The sequence below is a fragment of the Plecotus auritus genome (assembly GCF_963455305.1).
Source record: "Plecotus auritus genome assembly, chromosome: 4".
NCBI classification, from domain to species: Eukaryota; Metazoa; Chordata; class Mammalia; order Chiroptera; family Vespertilionidae; genus Plecotus; species Plecotus auritus.
The window spans coordinates 94,783,691-94,805,307 of record NC_137775.1 but is presented as its reverse complement, the minus strand read 5'-3'; the positions used below and the strand labels follow the sequence as shown (position 1 = coordinate 94,805,307).

At 43.7% G+C, this 21,617-nt stretch overlaps 1 protein-coding gene across 1 annotated transcript in view; it reads left to right on the top strand.

Annotated features, from left to right (window-relative positions):
* Window positions 1–21,617, top strand: part of DNAH8 (dynein axonemal heavy chain 8) — a gene marked incomplete at its 3' end in the record, with an annotated part of 280,160 nt that overhangs the window by 206,919 nt on the left and 51,624 nt on the right. The window contains exons 74-78 of the mRNA XM_080664997.1: window positions 6,188–6,440; window positions 6,528–6,718; window positions 12,227–12,348; window positions 14,911–15,029; window positions 16,450–16,652. Of these exons, the coding sequence (XP_080521123.1) occupies window positions 6,188–6,440; window positions 6,528–6,718; window positions 12,227–12,348; window positions 14,911–15,029; window positions 16,450–16,652 (888 nt within the window). The remainder of the gene's footprint in view (window positions 1–6,187; window positions 6,441–6,527; window positions 6,719–12,226; window positions 12,349–14,910; window positions 15,030–16,449; window positions 16,653–21,617) is intronic.

Genomic DNA, 21,617 nt, shown 5'->3' with positions numbered 1-21,617 from the left:
TCTCAGAAGAACACTATGCGTTACTCTCACAACAGTCTCTAGCATCACCTTCCAGGTGACCTCAAGGGAAGTCCTACTTTCTTTTCTTTCCTTTCCTTTCCTTTCCTTTCCTTTCCTTTCCTTTCCTTTCCTTTCCTTTCCTTTCCTTTCCTTTCCTTTCCTTTCCTTTTCTTTTCTTCTCTTTCTTTCTTTCTTTCTTTTTTTATTGTTTAAAATATTACATATATTAGTACATATATCTCCTTTTTTCCCCATTGACCTTCCCCCAGCCTCCTCTACCCCCTGTTGCATGCCCTCATCCGCCCCCCCTCGGTGCTTTACTGCCTCTGTATCTATCTTTTTATTCATCAGGTTATAATGGTCTTTATTTTCCATAAATGAGTGAGATCATGTGGTATTTTTCTTTCATTGCCTGGCTTATTTCAATTAATATAATGTTCTCCAGGTCCATCCATGCTGCTGCCAATGGTAAGAGTTCCTTCTTTTTTATAGCAGTGTAGCATTCCATTGTGTAGATGTACCACTGTTTTCTAATCCACTCATCTGCTGATGGGCATTTAGGCTGTTTCCAAATCTTAGCTATGGTGAATTGTGCTGCTATGAACATAGGGGTGCATATATCCTTTCTGATTGGTATTTCTAGTTTCTTGGGATATAATCCTAGAAGTGGGATTACTGGGTCAAATGGGAGCTCCATTTTTAGATTTTTGAGGAAACTCCATACTGTTCTCCACAGTGGCTGCACCAGTCTGCATTCCCACCAGCAGTGCATGAGGGTTCCTTTTTCTCCGCATCCTCGCCAGCACTTGTCCTTTGTTGATGATAGCCATTCTGACAGGTGTGAGATGGTACCGCATTGTTGTTTTGATTTGCATCTCTCGGATAATTAGTGACTTTGAGCATGTTTTCATATGTCTCCTGGCCTTCCTTCTGTCTTCTTTTGAAAAGATTCTATTTAGGTCCGTTGCCCATTTTTTTATTGGATCATTTATCTTCCTTTTATTAAGTTGTATAAGTTCCCTGTAAATGTTGGAGATTAAACCCTTATCGTTGATATCATTGGCAAATACGTTCTCCTATGCAGTGGGCTTTCTTGTTGTTTTATTGATGGTCTCCTTTGCTGTGCAAAAGCTTTTTATTTTGAGGTAGTCCCATTTGTTTATTTTTTCTTTAGCTTCCATTGCCCTAGGAGCAGTATCGGGGAAGAAATTGCTTCGGCATATGTCTGAGATTTCTCTGCCTGTGGATTCCTCTAGTATTTTTATGGTTTCCTGTCTTATGTTTAAGTCCTGTATCCATTTTGAGTTTATTTTTGTGTATGGTGTAAGTTGGTGATCTAGTTTCATTTTTTTTGCATGTATCTGTCCAATTTTCCCAACACCATTTATTGAAGAGACTGTCTTGACTCCATTGTATGCTCATGCCTCCTTTGTCAAATATTAATTGAGCATAGTGGTTTGGGTTGATATCTGGATTCTCTATCCTATTGCATTGGTCTATATGTCTGTTCTTGTGCCAGTACCAGGCTGTTTTGAGAACAGTGGCTTTGTAGTACAGCTTGAAATCTGGTATTGAGATCCCACCTACTTTGTTCTTCTTTCTCAGGATTGCTGTGGCTATTCAGGATCTTTTTTTATTCCGGATGAATTTTTGGAGAGTTCTTTCTAGGTCTGTGAAATATGCCATTGGTATTTTAATGGGGAGTGCATTGAATCTATAGATTGCTTTGGGTAGTATGGACATTTTAATGATGTTGATTCTCCCAATCCACGAACATGGTATGTTCTTCCATCTGTTTACGTCTTCCTCTATATGTTTTTTTTTCAGTGTCCTGTAGTTTTCCGCATATAGGTCTTTTACCTCCTTAGTTAAGTTTATTCCTAGGTATCTTAATTTTTTTGGAGCGATGGTAAATGGGATTGCTTGTTTAGTCTCTCTTTCTGTAAGTTCACTATTGGTGTATAGAAATGCCATAGATTTCTTGGCGTTAATTTTGTATCCTGCTACATTGCTGAATTCATTTATTAAGTCTATTAGTTTTTTGATGGAGTCTTTTGGGTTTTTTATGTACAATATCATGTCATCTGCAAATAAGGACAGCTTTACTTCTTCTTTTCCAATTTGGATGCCTTTTATTTCTTCTTCTTGTCTAATTGCAATGGCTAATACTTCCAGTACTATGTTGAACAGGAGTGGTGAGAGTGGGCATCCCTGTCTTATTCCTGTTCTTAGGGGAATTGGTTTTAGTTTTTGCCTATTGAGTATGATGTTAGCTGTGGGTTTATCATATATGGCTTTTATTATGTTGGGATATGATCCTTCTATTCCCACCTTTTTGAGAGTTTTTATCAAGAAAGGGTGTTGGATTTTGTCAAATGCTTTTTCTGCATCAATTGATATGATTATGTGATTTTTATCTCTCAATTTCTTTATGTGATGTATCACGTTCATTGATTTGTGGATATTGTACCATCCTTGCATCCCTGGGGTAAATCCTACTTGGTCATGGTGTATGATCTTTCTGATATAATGCTGGATCCGATTTGCTAGAATTTTGTTGAGGATTTTGGCATCTACATTCATGAGGGATATTGGCCTGTAATTCTCTTTCATTGTGTTGTCTTTATCTGGTTTTGGTATTAGGGTGATGCTGGCTTCATAGAAGGAGCTTGGAAGTGTTCCTTCCTCTTGAATTTTTTGGAATAGTCTGAGGAGGATAGGTTTTAGTTCTTCCTTGAATGTTTGGTAAAACTTCCCTGTGAAGCCATCTGGCCCCGGGCTTTTGTTTGCCGGAAGCTCTTTGATGACTGCTTCAATTTCTTCCATAGTTATTGGCCTATTGAGATGTTTGATTCTTCCTGATTGAGTTTTGGAAGGTTGTATTTTTCTAGGAATATGTCCATTTCCTGCAGGTTGTCCAGTTTGTTGGAATAGAGTTGTTCATAGTACATTTTAATTTTCCTTTGTATTTTGGTGGGGTTTGTTGTTATTTCTCCTCTTTCATTTCTGATTTTGTTTATTTGGGTCCTCTCTCTTTGCTTCTTGGTGAGCCTGGCTAGAGGTTCATCAATCTTGTTTGTCCTTTCAAAGAAGCAGCTCTTGGTTTTGTTGATCTTTTGTATTTTTTTTTCGGTCTCAATGTCGTTTATCTCCGCTCTGATCTTTATTATTTCCTTCCTTCTGCTTACACTGGGATTTTCTTGTTGCTCTCTTTCTAACTCTTTGAGTTGTAGGGTTAGGTAATTTATTACCATTGTTTCTTGTTTTTTTGCAGTAGGCTTGTAGAGCTATGAAATTCCCTCTCAAGACTGCTTTCACTGTGTCCCATAGATTTTGGATTGTTGTGATTTTCATTGTCATTTGTTGCCATGATGTTTTTTATTTCTTCCTTGATCTCTCTGGTAACCCAGTCATTGTTTAATAGCATGATATTTAGTCTCCAAGTGTTTGATTTTTTTTGGATTGTTTTTATTGTAGTTGATTTCCAGTTTTATGCCACTGTGATCTGAGAAGATGCTTGATATGATTTCTATCTTCTTGAATTTGAAGAGACTTTGCCTGTGTCCTAATATGTGGTCTATCCTTGAAAATGACCCATGTGCACTTGAGAAGAATGTATATTCTGTGGCTTTTGGGGTGAAATGTTCTGAAGATGTCAATTAATTCCAACTGGTCTAGTGCATCATTTAGGATTGATGTTTCTTTCCTGATTTTTTGTTTAGAGGATTTGTTCAATGGTGATAGTGGGGTATTAAAGTCTCTTACTATGATTGTATTGCTGTCAATCTCTCCTTTGATATCCTCCAGGAGTTTTTTTTTTTATGTATTTGGGTGCTCCTGTATTGGGTGCGTATATGTTTACCAGAGTTATTACTTCTTGTTGGATTGCTCCCTTTAGTATTATGAAGTGGCCTTCCTTATCTCTTGTTATGTCCTTCACTTTGAGACCTAATTTGTCAGATATAAGTATTGCTACCCCAGCTTTTTTTTTTCATTTCCATTCACCTGAAAAACCTTTTTCCATCCCTTCACCCTTAGTCTGTGTGCGTCTTTTTTTCTGAGGTGGGTTTCTTGTAGACAGCATATATATGGGTCATGTTTTCTTATCCAATCCATGACCCTATGTCTTTTGATTGGGGCATTTAATCCATTTACATTTAAAGTTATTATTGATAGGTACTTATTTGTCGCCATTTTTATTCTTTACCCCTGTGTTCCTTCTTCGCTTCCTATTTCTTTTTTTTACAGCAGACCCTTTAGTATTTCTTGCATTGCTGGTTTGGTGGTAATAAATTCCCTTAGTCCTTTTTTGTCTGTGAAGCTCCTGATTTCACCTTCAATTTTGATTGATAGCCTTGCTGGGTACAGTATTCTTGGATTCAGACCCTTCCTTTGCATGACTTTGTATATTTCATTCCATTCCTTTCTGGCCTGATGAGTTTCTGTTGAGAAATCAGTCGCTAGTCTGATGGGGGTTCCTTTGTATGTAACTTTCTGTCACTCTCTGGCCACTTTTAAGATTCTTACTTTGTCATTTGTGTTTGACAGTTTAATTATAATGTGCCTTTGCGTCAGTCTTTTGTGGTTCATTTTGCTTGGGACTCTGTGAGCTTTTCGGATTTGTGTGGGTTTTTCTTCCCTATATCAGGGAAGTTTTCTGTCATTATTTCTTCAAACAGGTTTCTATTCCTTGCTCAGTTTCCTCTCCTTCTGGAACCCCTATTATGCCGATGATGTTTTGTTTCATGTTGTCCCAAAATTCCCTTAGGCTCTCCTCCTGCTTTTTAATTTTTTTTTCTAGAAGCTGCTCTACTTGGGTATTTTTTCCTACTTTGTCTTCTAGCTCACTGATGCGGTCCTCTGCTTCTTCTAGTCTACTCTTGATGCTTTCTATTGAGTTCTTTACAGCAGCGATGTCATTTTTCATTTCTTCTTGGTTCTTCTTCATTTCCTCTTGGTTCTTACGCATATTGTCGAATTTGTCTTTCATTCTTTTCAGCCACCTATGACTATTTCTCTGAATTCTTTCTCTGGCAGGTTGCTTGCCTCCATTTCGTTTACTTCCTTTTCTGGTGATGCCTGCTTTTCTTTCATATGTGGGCTGTTTCTTTGTCTCCCCATGGTCTCTCTTCTCCGGGTGCCTGGTTATGTAGTTCTCTCTCTTCTTATCCCAGGCGAAATCTGACCTTTCCATGGTGGAGTGTAGAGCTCCTCTGAATCTGTGTGTTTGCGCCAATTGGGGACCGGTTCTCTGGGGTTCGCAGGTGTTTGGTGGGTGCCGCAGTTGTAGATTTTCAAGCTTCCATAACATCCACTTTCCCCTTCAAGTTGGCGCCGTCTCCACATCTGAGTCGGTTGCTCCGGGAAGTCCTATTTTCTGCCTTAATTGCTCTGTCTATCTCTTGTGCTGTGTGTTCTCCCACCACTTGGTTCTTCTGGGGATTCTAAATATTAGAAAGATGGCCGAGTGCTCCTCTCCTGATCGGGCCAAGAGTGTGCTGGCTCAAGGTCTCTTTCCTGTGGGGTTAACCACAAGTTGGACTCCATCAGGGTACCTAGTGCCCATCAGAGCAGCTCCGTGCCCTCCGGCAGCTCAGGCCCCGCCCCGAACACTCGGCTAGGCCAGAGCACTGCTGTTTCCAGAAATCATGGCCATTAGCTCAGCATGTCCAAAGTGTCTTCCGTGTCTTAAAATCACATTTACTGTCATAAACATGTTCTATCTATTAGAAACAATAAGGAAGGGTAAAGATAAAATTAGGGTTTTTCTCCTGGTGAGACACTCCCACCAGTGGAAGGGCCCTTCTCTAAGGCAGCAGTGAGAGTGCACCGTTTACCTGCAAGCCGGTGTGCAGCGTTCAGGGCAGCTCTGCTGGGAGCCCAGCTGGACGGGTGGGCGAGCTCATGACACTGCAGGGCACCATCAGGGTGATGATGGAGGGGACAGCGGAGGCCCCTGGCGGTGGGCTGCCTTGGGCATGCAGACTTTTAGGCAGTGAGAGGGACAACCCTTGCAGGAATGTTTGGAGGAATTCAGGCATCAGGTGGTAGCTGGACTAGAAGCCCTCTGGGCTCTGAAGAAATGGGGTTGAAAATTAACAGGGAGATTTCTGAACAGATGCACCTGGCTTTCCAGCTTCCCCGTCTGTGTTCTACAGTTCCCACACTCTTCCTCTTTGTTTTTCAGGATCCTTGGTAGATGATGAATCTCTCATTGGTGTCCTCCGAACCACCAAGCTGACAGCAGCTGAAGTGAGTGAAAAGCTACATGTGGCTGCGGAAACAGAGGTCAAGATCAACCTGGCTCAGGAGGAGTTCCGGCCGGCGGCCACCCGCGGCAGCATCCTCTATTTTCTCATCACAGAGATGAGCATGGTCAACATCATGTACCAGACCTCCCTGGCCCAGTTCCTGAAGTTGTTTGACCAGTCCATGGCCAGGTGGGCCTTGCAACCTTCCCCCCAGAGCAGCAACTTAAACATTTTTGTTTGTATTCCTGCTTCTTTGATTTTTAAAATGTATTGCAGATCTGAGAAGTCTCCACTCCCTCAAAAGAGAATTACAAATATTATCGAGTACCTGACATACGAAGTTTTTACATACTCTGTCAGAGGCCTGTATGAAAACCACAAATTCCTCTTTGTGCTCCTCATGACCTTGAAGATCGACCTCCAGAGAGGAACAGTGAAGCACCGAGAGTTCCAGGCTCTCATCAAAGGTGAAGGGTTTGGAATATGGATGTGACGTAAAGGATATCACTTTTGATGCGGTCTTTGGCGGACTGTAAACTAATTTTTACAACACAGTAGAGCAGTTATGTTGTCAGGAAAGTGAAGCTCTTTATGCCCCTTTTTTTTCTGATTTCCATTCATTGTGCTCTGGTTACTCAAGGTAACATCCTTCGGGTCTGTGTTAATGCTATGATTCTCAGTTATGTAATTAAATGAAGGTTGGTCACTGTTGTCCATGGTTAGGAGACCCGGATGCCAAGGGGTGGGGAAGTGCAGCTGGTGGTGAGCGTTCCATTGCAGGAGAGTGGTTCCTCAGGCAGACATGTGATGGCTCATAGTTGAAGTTAATTCCATTCATTGCTTATCTCCATGTTAAAGTATAACTAAAACAAAAGTGTTTTCATTCAGTTCAGCAAAACAAGTGCTATGCACACCCAGCATGCTAGTGTTTGGGATACAAAGATAAAGCAGACATTGTTTTAAGAGAAATGACAATCTCATACAGGGAATAAAATAATTGCAAAACAAGGCTGAATCGCCCGAGTGTGATAAGAGAGCTAAGAGCAACGTGTTCGGTCTAAAAGGAGAGAGAGGTTACGTGCGCTTGGTGAGATCAGAAAAGCTCCTTGGAAAACACACCTTTGCAGGGTACGTCAGGAATTTTTCAGGTTATTTGAGCATGGGGAAATGTTTCAATCTTTTCTTGATGGTTTTGCGCTTGTATATAGCTTAATAAATCACTTTCTCGCTGCTCCTCCCCACCCTCCAAAAAACGAAAGTGGCGTTTGAGTGGCCCCTGACGGTAGAGACAGAAGCATGAGAAGGAAACGCCTGGAGTGCGTGAACTGTGAGCCTCAATTCCTAGAGGGAGGGTTTTCTTGATCTGGTGAGCAGCCAGGTGTTGTGGGGGTGGTGCTGTGGTCCGTTCGGAACCTTTTATTGTCCTTCGGGAAGGTCACTCAGGCAGACATGCGTAGGCTAGAGAGCAGAGGATCGAGGGGTCTATTATAATCTCCCGTGCCGCAGCCTGCGGGAAAGGTGATGGGAGTAGAAAGGAGGAAACAGGTGAGGGGTCATAGCAGGGACATGCACTGGACCAGAGCCAAGAGAGGGGTCAGAGCCGAGGTTCCGGTCTGTGCAGAGATTTCCCAGTTCCTGTGGCCCCTCCCTGTCATGACACAATCACCTCCCCGCCTCCACCTCTCCCAAACCCAGCTTGATTGAGAGAGGAGCTAGTTTAGGAGTGTCAGAGTCGGGGAACAATGAGTGTGAGTTTGGGACCTACTTTTCAGTCAGCATAAGAACAACCCCCAAATTTCAATGGCTCAACACAGCAAAGGTTTACTTCTCCTCCACTCTCGCTCCAACATGCTTGTTATGGTCACCCAGGAATCCCAACTGCCTCCATAATTACTAGGCAGAGGGACGGGATGTGGCAAATTGTGTCCTGGCCCTTAAAAGTTATCCCATAAGTGACACATGTCACTTAACACTCATATTTCATTAGCCAAAGCAAGACATGTGGCCACATCTAACTTCACGGAGAGCAGGGGACTGCAGCTCTCCCACATGCTTGGGGTCAGGGGACTGGACGTTCCCATAGCCCTGGCTACTACGCAGAGATGTGGGATTTGAGACATCCAGCAGGCAGACGGCAGGCCAGACAGGCGAGAAGTCAGACAGCAGCCATGTTGGGCATAGAAATAACATCCAAGGCTGTGGGTCAGCAGAGGCCATCTGGGAGGAAAATGCAGAGTATTTCCAAGTTCACGCTGCAAGGTGCAGGGACATGATGTGCTTTATCCTCATCGTCCAGCTGACGCCACGCAGGCAGGAGCCATGCCTTGCTACTCTACCGCTGTTCTTCAGTTAATTTCTTCCTCAGGCCCAGGTTAGGTTACCGGATAAGAAACGTTGTAAACTGTTCTGCATACTCACTGAAATGTCTTCTTTGACTTTGTATTTCTTGTAGCTCAAAGGAAATGAGAATATGTCCTTGGGTTCATGTTTTTTCTAAGGCCTGGTAAGCCTGGAGGAGCTGGTGTCTGAATTGCATGTAGGAGTTTAGAGACCGCGTGGTGCGTAAGGCGTGTGCAGGGCTGGAACCAGGGAGCGAGCAGACTCTGCCCCTGCCTAGCAGTGTGATCTCAGAGAGCGACCACCGGTCCCCCGCGCACAGGGGGCTGTGGGCCCGGGGAAGGATAAGTGCCATCTGGAGAGACAGTGTGGGCTCCGGAGAGGAGCGTCCATCCGTAGGGGTAGTCTCTGTGACATTTAAATAAAAGGCGCCTGAATTTACCAGGCCTAGAAAGCTGCTCTGACTCGTCCAGTCACCTCGAGGCTCTCACTTGCCTGGGGCCGCAGCCTCGGGGTCTGGGGCCCTGGGCAGTGGGGAAGGGGTAAGGGGAAGGGTGGGAACCTAGGCAGCAGTGGGAGCAAACGGCCTCCCGCTAAGGACAGCCTCCCGTCTGCGGGTACAAGCGGGTTGGGAAATACACTTCTGGATTTTTCCTCGTTGGTGATCTGGCTCTGCTTTCTGAGTCCCATCTGCCTGTGTGACCCCTGGGAAGGAGACAGCTCTGATGTAGAAAGAAATGGGAACCCTGGCCCCTGGGTCCACAATGGGTCGTGGAAGGACAGAGGAGTCAGAGGAAGAAGGAGGTGGGGAGAGGAGGGCACTCGAGAAACATCCAGGCAGAAGATGCCCTGCGCTCTGCCCAGAGCCACGCCGGCACGGGAGCTGCCTGGCAGCATTGTGAGGGAGTGGCCGGACGCATAAGCGGGAGGTTTGGCAGCAGGTGTGTGCACATGGAATATGGAGGGGCTGGTGCACACCAGAGGCCTGGGGCGTAAACCAAGAAGCTGCAGAGCAGGGACCTCTTACCAGAGACAGGCCCAGTTCCTGTGGATGACAGCCCCCTGCGCCTACAGGTCACACAGGATGTGCTCAGGGGAGACAGTGCAGGATCCCAGCCTGGGACCGAGACTGGTAGAGACGAGAGGGTGTGTGCAGATCTGAGGCCCCTCCCTGTCATGACACAATCACCTCCCCGCAGCCACCTCTCCCCACCCAGCAAACCCAGCCAAACCGAGCTCTTACCTGAGACAGACGGGATTCTGGGAGACTAAGTATGTAAATCAGCGGAGGCTGAGAAACACAGCAACACAGTGGGGAAGGAATCTGTGAGGAGAATTAGATTTGACGCAGAAAAAAAAAGAAGGCTGCACATCGGAGTTGTGGAGAGAACACATCTGTGCCCCCGTTTCATTAGCTGAGAGCCAGGGAGAAGCAGATTGCACCGGGCCAGCAGAGCCAGTGCGAGGAGTGTGGGTTGCATTTAGTGGGCAACAGGGAGCCATCGAACGCTTTATGAGCAGGAAGTCCCGCGGACAGAGCAGTGCTTTAGGAAGAGGAATTTGGGATTGTCTGGTAGGTTGATTAGCAAAAGTATAGTCAGCTCAGCAGTAAAAGAGGTTTTGTGATTTTTGAAAAACAGCCCAAAGCTGGCTTATTGTACAGTTTGTATTAGTTTTGAATGGGCTTACATTTTGACCAAATTATTTTTTAAAAGATGGTATGACTTTGTTTTTAACGGTTTTTACAAGGTTAACACATATGGTCCTTAGATCATTGATTTCTTTTAATCATTTGAACTCAGTGCTTACAGGGGGAGGAGGAAGACTTATTGGTCACAGCAGAAGTGTCTGATTTCCCCGGGAGGACCGTTCCTTTGCCTCCACTCCGACTTGCTTTCTTCAGAATCTGGAAGGTGCCTTTGACTTTCTGTTTCAACGGACAGTGTCAGACACGGTGAAGCATGAAGCAGATGGCAGGGGCAATCCTGCATCAGAGAGTAACTGATAGACTGTTTTCCCTGCCCAGTTACTTTAGAAAGATGTCATTTTTCATTTGTTGTGATCCATGGACAAAAGACACTTTAGGGCGTGTGCCCTTGCCTTCTGGGTTGGACTGGACCTGAGTTCCAAGTCAGACAGTTAACGTCAAAACCACAGCTAATGATTGCCTGGCTGTTACTGTGGGCCAAGACTGTCCTAAGCTTTCTGCACACAAACGGGTATTTAATCTCCACAGCACCCCATCTGGTAGATTCTGTTGTTACACCTTGTGGCCGAAAAGGAGACAGAGACTGAGTTCTTTGTCCGTGTCTTCGCAGCTCACAAGTATTAGAGTGGGTGTTGGGGGAGAGGCTGTCTGGTTAGTTGAGGTGCACGCGCCTGAAACGCTGCTGCAGCCTAAATGGCCTCTGCTGGTGCCTTTGAGGCTTATGGTCCATGAACACATTGTTTTGGAAAAATGGAGAAGAAAGGATGACTAGTCCCTGGGTCAGAGAAGCAGAGTCCCTTAGGTCCGCAGCCGACTCCAGTGGTTGCTTTCCCAGTAATCTCGGTGTTAGCAGAACTGGAGCCCGGTAAGGCTTTCTCCCTCTCCAGGTTGCACAGGGCAGGTGGTGAGGAAGGTTGCTGGTCTAAAGACATGGTGATCTCGGAATCACTGCCCCGTGGGTGGAACAAAGAGCCGTGCATGAAAGGGGTACTTCAGCTCATTCACCATCTCAGGAAGGTGCTGGAGTGGGAGCAGAGCCCTGTGCCCCCCCCCACCCCCCCTTTTTTGCCCAAGTGTTGATTATGAAGTGGAGGGATTCCAGGAGCTCTTCAGAATAATGGGATTTGAAAGTTGCAGAATCACCATTTTTGCATAATCTCAATTAAAAACAGAGCTGGAATTATTTTGATAAAACATTACTAAAGATATGCAACAGAGTGATTTGAAATTGTAACAGTAGTCACGCGACTGGGTGGGAGATGGTCCCATTGGGAATGCTTGTTGACTTGTGATTGGCTTCAAAACACGACCCAACGCTGTTGTTCACATGCTGTGAGGCCAGGGCCTTGCTCATTGCTCTGCTTTACCCCCGGTGCCTGGAATGTGCCAGATACACAGGGAACACTTAAGTATTTTTTGATTGAATGAATGAATGAATGATTTGATCATTAGTTACTCCCTTAAAACTCCACAGCTGTACTATGTCAATCTATCCATCTACCCATCTTTTTGACCTGGTAACAAATACTAGTAGTATTGAATATGAAACTTCTGGAGGAGTGATGACTTAGAAGTGATTTTTAAAATCACACATGGGATGATCAGCCTGTTCATTGATATCAAAATGGTACATTGCAGACTGTTAAAACACAATAAAAAGGCAAACAACCACTACCACCTGGGAACAATTCTTTGCAGAGAAAACTGACAAGGAATTACTACCATCTGTATAAGACGGTACAAACCAGTAAATAAAACAGTAAGACATGAAGGAAATGTATACAAAAAGGAGAACCACATTTTCTGTAATGTGACTATTTCCCAGTTTTCCCATATTTTTCTGTAATATGGTTATCTCATTTTTATGACTCGGGGGCACGTTTCTAAAAATGGAGCAGAGCTGACCTGGTCCCTCTGCCTCCTCCCCCAGGCGGCGCAGCCCTGGACCTGAAGGCCTGCCCTCCCAAGCCCTTCCGCTGGATCCTCGACATGACCTGGCTGAACCTTGTCGAGCTGAGTAAGCTCCCACAATTTGCAGAAATCATGAACCAGGTAATAAAGGGCGGGAAAGCGCAGATCTCTACACCCAAACACACCCAGGCTATTTGTTGTTGTCATTAACCCTCACCCAAGGATATTTTTTTCCATTGATTTTTAGAGAGAGTAGAAGAGAGGGGTAGAGACAGAGAGAAACATCGATGTGAGAGAGGCGCATTGATTGGCTGCCTCCTGTACACACCTGAGCCAGGGATTGAGCCTGCAACCGGGGTATGTACATGCTCTTGACCAGAATCAAACCCTAGACTTTAAGTCCAAGGGCCAACGCTCTAAGCACGGAGCAACCGGCTAGGGCCACCCAGGCCATTTTAATTGGGGTCCTCCTGGTGACAAGTCCTCACACAAAAGGGTCCACACAATGGTGTAGCTTTAAGGCTCCGTGGCTTGCCAGGGAGCATATAGGCGGAAGGCGGGGGCTCTCAGAAGGAACCTTTTGGAGGTGCAGGGCTGCCTTTCTTTTCTGTGCTGGGCGTGGGTCACTCACAGGCTGCTTGAATTGCTGTCAGAATCGGAACCAGGGGTGGATCCTTTTTTTGTAGAGTATTGATGTTGTTACATTTTTACTTCTGCTTATGATTTTAAAAAAATCTTTATTGTTGAGAGTATTACAGATGTCTCCCTCCCCTCCCCCCTCCCCCATTGCCCGCTCCATCTGGTTCCCGCCCGCCTGGCCTTCACTACCCTATTGTCTGTGTCATAGGTAATGCATACATGTTCTTTGGTTAGTCTCTTCCCACCCACCCCTCCCCTTCTCTCTGAGAGTCCTCAGTCTGTTCCATGTTTCCATTCCTCTGGTTCTGTTTTATTCATCAGTTTATTTTGTTCATTAGATTGCTTGCTTGTTTATTTTGATTTTTAGATTCAAATGTTGATAGATATGTATTTATTGCATTGTTGATCCTGCTTTAGAGATGAGAGAACTGAGATTCAAAGAGGTTAAGTATTCTCGATGTGGCCAATGAAGGGCGAAGCTGTCATTTGACCTTATGCTCTTTCCTGGCAGCACGAGTTATTTCTCCGCAACGCCTTGTACACCGGGGCTGGGCCAGATGTGAGGGGAAGAGCTGTTCTCAGGACAGGGCAGAAGTTCATCAGGCCCTGCCATCAGGTGGCCCGCGGCTGGCCTGTCTGTGGGAAGGAAGGGAGGAGTAGAAGATCAGGCTCCCAGCTGAGTGGTGTCAGTGACTGAAACAAAAATAGCCTCCAACAGCAGCGGCCCTGCCTGGCATCCCAGGCCAAACTGTTTAACACCCAGAAGTGGTATTTGCTAGGAGAGAGGGCCAGGAAAAGGAGTGGGCCATGGAGGTGGGCAGCAAGGGGCTGGAAGTTAGCTGATTGCTCATTATAGGTGCACTCTCCTGGGAGATCTACTGTGAAGTCAAAATCAGCAGATGGAAGGTTGGGAATAAACTCCATCCAAGTCTCCCTCTCTCTAGTCGCTCCTGTGGGGAGGCCTGCAGGGGGCGCTGTGAGTGGCAGTGTGCTGGGGCCAGGGCAGTAGGGTGGGCTGCAGCAGAATCCTCCTCCATCTTTCAGTGTCCCAGGGACAAAGTTGGAGCAACTGGGCTCATTGTTTTGCTATAGATTGTGGGCTTTGGGCAGCTATTCCTCTCTGTGCCTCAGGAGAAAGTGGGGAGAATAGAGGAGAAAGGACAAGGCTTGGGGTGGCACGCAGCCTCTGCTCTGTGCTGATTTGCTGTTTGCTGTTTGCTGTTAGCGCTGACTGTTGCTCTTTAAACATGCAAACGCGACCTAAGTAACCCGGCCGCCTGTGGCCGCTGAGCAGCACCAGGCTCACCATCGTGCAGCGTCTGCCACTGGTTTTCACAGGGCTGGGCTTCACCATGTGCCTGTGATGCCTCTGAATCCCGCAGCTCTCCCCATGCTCTGCAGGAACAGGTGCCCGGGACCAGCTCCTGGAGAGACCTCTTCCCTCCTTGGGTCTAATGCTCAGGGTGGGGGTCCCTAGGAAAGTGGAAGTTTTGATTGTGCCATCTATCAGAATTTTACATAGAGGTCAACATTTAGAGGTTTGCTTATCAGAATGGTAAGTGGTTCTCAACGCAGGGCAACTTTGTGCCCATTCCTCTCACCACCCCCAACCTCCCACAGGGAGCTTTTACAATGTCTAGAGATTTTTTATTGTCCCGAATTGGTGGAGGGGTGTTACTGGCATTTAGTGGATAAAGGCCAGGAATACTGCCAAACATCTCCCATTGTACAGGACAGCCCCCTGAACAAAAAATAACTGGCCCCAAATGTCAGTAGGTCGAGAAACCCTGGTCTATGATTTTTTCCTCCCAGTCATTTAGTGTAATTGATTCATGGTCCTAATCTTAGTGAATAGTGGAGAAAAGCAATGGGAAAACTGAAAGAGAATAGTAATCTCCACATTGTCTGAGTCATTGATTTTTAAGAAAAAGGTAGATGTATGGTTATATTTGAAAAACGATGTGCCTAGAAAGAACGATGCTCTATGTTATTCGGCGTCCTCCCCAATATATTATTTCAACTCCATGTACTCCCGTGGCTCGCTAATTGGCTTGTTTATGTTAGATATCTCGAAATGAGAAGGGATGGAAAAGCTGGTTTGACAAAGATGCTCCAGAGGAAGAAATTATCCCTGATGGATATAACGATTCGCTGGATACCTGCCACAAACTCTTACTTATCAGGTGAGAATAGGTAGCTCAGAGCCGGAGGCATCGTATTGTCAAATTATGGGAACGTACCTCAGGGAGTTACTTCACTGTGTCCCAGTAGTTCCTATAAGCAATGTAGGTGCTTTCACAATGCAGTTTGGGATGGCAATTCTTTAGTCCTTGACAAGCAAATAAAATGATGGTGGTGGCAGGGAATGGTATGTTCTCACAGTGTATTGATGATAGTGCTTTTAGCCAAAAAACATGAAAAATATGCTTTATTATTCACTTCATTCATTATTTATTGTTGTATTTATTTCTTTAATAAATATAACTCACAAAGTTATAAAGCAATTAGTTTATAAGCTGAAATTCAATTTCATCTGAGAAAAAAAACCCATAAATATTACGTTATTGAAATGTGTAATGCAGGCTTGACTATTAAAATAGAAGCAAAAGTTTTAAATTGATGTTAAGGAAGAACATTCTTTTTTTTTCTTTTCCTTCCCACTTTTCATATTTTCTTCATATCCATAGCTTAAAGAAGGCTTCTGTATTAGAGTGTGAGTGTGTGTGTGTGTGTGTGTGTGTGTGTGTGTGTGAGAGAGAGAGAGAGAGAGAGAGAGAGAGTAGATTGGTGGGCAAGGTTGGCATTGGGGGCAGATGAAACCCTCAAAAAAGCTGTTGGATAATTTTGGAGTCATTTTTATCTTTCTAATGTTATACCCCTACCTGAGCTCGCATTTCTTACAAAAAGTTGTTTCCTGGGTATTGTCACTCTCGGGGAGTGATCACAGCAATGGTGACCTCATGACCTACAGAGGCTGAAAGAGCTATTATTGGAATAGATGTGTCTATCTTTTATCCATTATTCTAAAACTGAATCTTTGCCTAATGAATACTATTATCTGTAGAAGTTGTAATTTAAAATATCAAATGACGTTATTTAATGTGTCATTGTGTTTAGAACCTACTTCAACGTAGGCAACACAGATGGCATTAAATTAGTGCTTGCTGGTCAACCTACTTCTGACACTTGGACACGTTACCCCCCACCCCCCCACCCCGACGCCTGCAGTTTCCTGTGTGCATAGGCCGGCCCGCTGGCTTCACTGCTGAGTGGCCTGATGTGCAGCAGGCGCCTAATAACTACCTGCCGAAGATAAGCGTGCTCCTGTGTGTTAGCTTGGATGAGGAACTGCTGACCTGAAGTGATAGCCCCGGTTACCAGGGATAATCATTTGATGCGCTTTTAAAAATAGCCAATTAAAATTTCAGAATATGCCTAGCACCGAAACCCAGGGTAGAAGACCTTGACCTTACTTAGACCGGCACAATGGAGAGTTAGCTCTTTGTCCTTTGCTAATTAAATATTTTCTTTACGTGCCTAGAATGAGACAGGATAAGAAATGAAGAGACTAATTTTTTTCCTCTCGCTCGTGTCCATTTCTAGGTCTTGGTGCCCAGACCGCACTGTTTTTCAAGCAAGAAAGTACATTGCCAATTCTCTGGAGGAGAAGTACACAGAACCAGTTATCTTAAACCTGGAGAAAACTTGGGAAGAAAGTGATACACGGACACCTCTGATCTGTTTCCTATCCATGGGGTCCGACCCCACCATTCAAATCGATGCCCTGGCCAAGAAGCTGAAGCTGGGTATGAGCAGCAGGCTATGAAACTTAGCAAACCCCACACACTTTTGCCTCAAATTTTGCCTTTCATAACTTTATAACTGATTAGGAATATGTCCATAAAACTGAGTTAGAAAAAAATACTAAACTCTTTCCTCCTTCTTCAGACCTCCTAGAGCGAGGTTGGGAGAGAGATATCTTTGTGCAGAGAGGAACAGACTCATCTACCATATTCTGTTTTTTGTGTTTTTTTTTAAGTTGTAAGCAGATGGCCATGCTACATGGACAGTAGATTAACAAGAATGAACTTACAAGAGCAGATTTTATTGCCATCTATAATACTAAAAGCGTAATATGCTAATTAGACTGGACGTCCTTCCGGATGACCTTCCGGATGAAGCCGGGGCTGCGATGGAAGCCCAGGTCCCAGGTGCCTGCCAGCGGCTGGAGGGAAGCCCAGGTCCTGGGTGCCACAGGGAAGCCAGTGCCGGCAGCTGGGGGGAAGGAAGGCCTGCTCTTGCACGAATTTCGTGCATCGGGCCTCTAGTGTCTATATAAAATGATAACAAAGTCTATTTTGTCACAAATTTAAAAGAACTAGAACCATTGTAATACATAGTAATTGGGGATTCATTTATCCATGCTTTCATTCAGAAACCACTTAGTCCAGTCAGGCTGATGGATTCAGGGAGTACAGAGATGAGCACAACACAGCTGGGGAAGGCAGACATGCCAACACTTAACTGAAGACCACATGACGGCTATTGTAACAAAGTTACGTGCACATGTCTGATTACAAGATCCGGAGCTACTCAGACTGCAGGGGGTACAGGGATCACACTGATGCTATTTTGAATAGGATCTAAAAAATAGGATACAATTTTATTAGATAAGAATGGTGGGAAATAGACAGATAGTTATTCCAGGGGGAGGACACAGGGCAAGGAGTTATAAGCACATAAGTTGTGAGAGCAGTGACTGAGTGGCAGAACTGAAGGACAGGGACCTGCAGAGGCACAGCCCATGGTCATACACTTGAGTCACCCGCTTACAGAGGCTGTCTGTTGCTCTCCATCCTCTGAACATCTGAATGTTGTTGGAATTCCAATCTTCCAGGTTCAGATCTCGATAACTATGCCTTGTACGGTTAATTCATTCCTGTCTTTATAAAGATTATAAAAGTGATTGATTATGAATCACTAAACCTACTCTATGAAATAAAACTTACATTGAGCTTATTATATAGTTGATATAAATGTGATACAAATCCATTTAGTCATCCCTGAGTATTCGCTATATGACCCTCTGCACCAAGAAGTTACTGTACAAAGCCACTGTCCTCAAAACAGCCTGGTACTGGCATAAGAACAGACATATAGATCAATGGAATAGAATAGAGAATCCAGATATTGACCCAAACCACTATGCGCAATTAATATTTGACAAAGGAGGCATGAACATACAATGGAGTCAAGACAGTGTCTTCAATAAATGGTGTTGGGAAAGTTGGACAGATACATGCAAAAAAATGAAACTAGATCACCAACTTACACCATACACAAAAATAAACTCAAAATGGATACAGGACTTAAACATAAGACGGGAAACCATTAAAAATACTAGAGGAATCCACAGGCAGAGAAACCTCAGACATATGCCGAAAGAACTTCTTCACTGATACTGCCCCTTGGGCAATGGAAGCCAAAGAGAAAATAAACAAATGGTACTACCTCAAAATAAAAAGCTTTTGCACAGCAAAAGAAACCATCAACAAAACAACAAGAAACCCCACTGTATGGGAGAACATATTTGCAAATGTTATCACTGATAAAGGTTTAATCTCCAACATCTACAGGCAGCTTATACAACTTAATAAAAGGAAGATAAATGATCCAATAAAAAAAATGGGCAACGGACCTAAATAGAATCTTTTTGAAAGAAGACAGAAGGAAGGCCAAGAGACACATGAAAACATTCTCAAAGTCACTAATTATCCGAGAGATGCAAATCAAAACGACAATGCGATACCATCTCACACCTGTCAGAATGGCTATCATCAATAAATCAACTAAACAACAAGTGTTGGGGAGGATGCGGAGAAAAAGGAACCCTCGTGCACTGCTGGTGGGAATGCAGACTGGTGCAGCCACTGTGGAGAACAGTATGGAGTTTCCTCACAAAACTGAAAATGGAACTCCCATTTGACCCAGTAATCCCACTCCTAGGAATATATCCTAAGAAACTAGAAACACCAATCAGAAAGCATATATGCACCCCTATGTTCATAGCAGCACAATTTACAATAGCTAAGATTTGGAAACAGCCTAGGTGCCCGTCAGCAGATGACTGGATCAGAAAACTATGGTACATCTACACAATGGAATACTATGCTGCCATAAAAAAGGAATTCTTACCATTTGTAGCAACCTGGATGGAATTGGAGAACATTATGCTAAGTGAAATAAGCCAGTCAATGAAAGAAAAATACCACATGATCTCACTCATTTGTGGATAATAAAAAACATTATAAACTGATGAACAAAAAGATAGATACAGAGGCAGTAAAGCATCAAACAGACTGTCAAATTACAGTGGGAAGGTTAGGGAGAGGTGGGGGAAATAAGAGATCAACTGAAGGACTTATATGCATGCATATAAGAGTAACCAACGGATGCAAAACATTGGGGGGTGAGGGCATGTATGGGAGTGGGGTGTGGGGGGGACAATGGTAAGATATGTACACATATAATACCTTAATAAAAAAAATGCTTCTTTAAAAAAAAAGTTACTGTAAACCATTAGGTATGGTAGCATGGTCTATGTTCACTCCCACTTTTCTCATTTTGACTTTGCTTAGTTCATTGTCACCACACCATTCCATGTTCTGTACAGATCCATGTTTAAATGGTTCTTTTGGCAATCGCTCATGATTAAGTCTCATTAACCACCTTTAAAATGAGCTCTTTTGCTCTGGTATTTACTCCGACATGCTAGTCATCTGCACTGGTCTAGGAGTGGTGCCTCTCTCACAGCCTTGGAGCTTTTAAATCTTTCTCAGATCTAGTCTTCCATGCGTTTTTGTCCAGCTGCTTCTATGCTTCACTTCTCTCTGCACATAAATTTCTTAAGTTCTCTCTTGCCACCAATCTTCATGTGACAGAACTCATGGCCTCTGGTGGCTCCTGGGCGTACATGGTTAGTAAGTTCCGCACTCCCGGGGAAAGTCCCCTTACTCTCTTGGTCCCAAGTCCAAATAACCAGGGAAGAAATTCGTTGGTTTTGCTTTGATCATGTGTTCCTCTCTAGGCCAATCAATGAACTGTTGCTGTAGGGATGGGTTCATAGCAGGAACACCATATATGGAGCTTGAGTAAGGTGCATTTCTTAGAAGGGGATACTGTTCCTAGAAGAAGAGCATGTTCCACTAGAGTTCCCATTTCAAATACTAATAATTCTGCTGTCTAGGACTATGGTTCAAAAACAGAAGTAAGAAATTCAAGATCTTCTTTGGGAGAAATTTTACTTTGACATTAAATAAATACATAAGGCCAGAATTGTGCTATCACCTTTAGTATTATTACCTGTTCTCATACTGCTTTGCTTGGCAATTGGGTGATTTTCATTTCTTGCTACTACTTTGTTTTTCCAACAATTGTTCAAGCTTCTATTTGTTACTTTGTTAGGAGAATAAAACAAAGTAGATTTGATTTTGACACTGAAGGACCCAATGCATAAAGAACCATTTGCTAAATCAGTTTTAGGAATGTTAGAAAGTCACATGCTACTCCCTGCTTTGGGTCAAAAATAGCTGTGAAAATAGAACTATTATGTAGATAGAATAACATATTAATCTAGTCTTAAGTAGAAATATTTCACTTTGGGTAACTGGATAACAGATCACCATAGAATGCTCAAGGAAAATTCGGCTCTGGAAACCTTGCAATCCAACTACCTTATTTTACAGGTCGGGGAACTAAGGTCTGGGGATGAGGCCAGAGGGCTCGCTGGTGACAGATCTGATTCAGGGCTCACTGGGAAACCCCACTTCAGTGGTCTCTCTCTTTCATCCTCTCTCACTGCCTTATTGGTTGAATTAACCCATTACCTGATAGCAACTTGAGGGATGGGACCAAATCAAACAAGTTTTTGTAGGAAAAAAGAAAGAAAACGCACTGTGGATGCTGCCTGGTGCCTGCCAAGCTCTGCAGTGAGAGGTGCAGAGCGGATGGATTCTGCGCAGAAGCACTGGTGCCCGCGCAGCGGGTGGGAAAAACGTGGATTCAGCATGAGAACTCTACTCGGACTGGGTGAGGGAGAGGGTCCCGGAGGAGGGTAGGCTTAGAAACAGAACCAAGCACAGATAAAGAGAGCAAACAAATGAAATGCAGACTCACAAATACACAAAAGAATTAATGAAAATGGGTATAGCAACATATACAGATTTTAAAATAAAAATAATGAGAAAGATACATAATTCTGGTAATAAACTTTAAAATCTCATTAAAATTGACAAGTTTGTAGAAAACACAATTTTACAAAATTTTCTCAGAAAGGGTAGAAAAACATGAATAGACTAATAATTAAGATGAGCCAAATCAGAAGTTTTGAATGATTATCTCAACAAATGCTGTGGATTTGGGTGATCTTTTTGATAAGTCCTTTACAACGTTCACATGCTATATTCCCTTCCAGAGGAAAGGAAAAGAGGATGCATTTTCCTCTTTATTTTAGGGAACAGCATTATCCTGATATCAAAAACAGACCACGATAGTAACTGCATAAAAGAAAGAAAACCACAGATTGATCAACTTATCGATGTAAATATAAGGATCTTAACTAAAATGCAAGTAAGAAAAATTCAGTGTGATATTATAAGAAATAATATGCAAAAAATAAAATAATGTGCCCTGACCGAGTAGAAATGCATAGTTGAAATAAAAAAGATAAAATAAAAAAATCTTACCACAACAGTAAGTGAAAGACTTTCCCT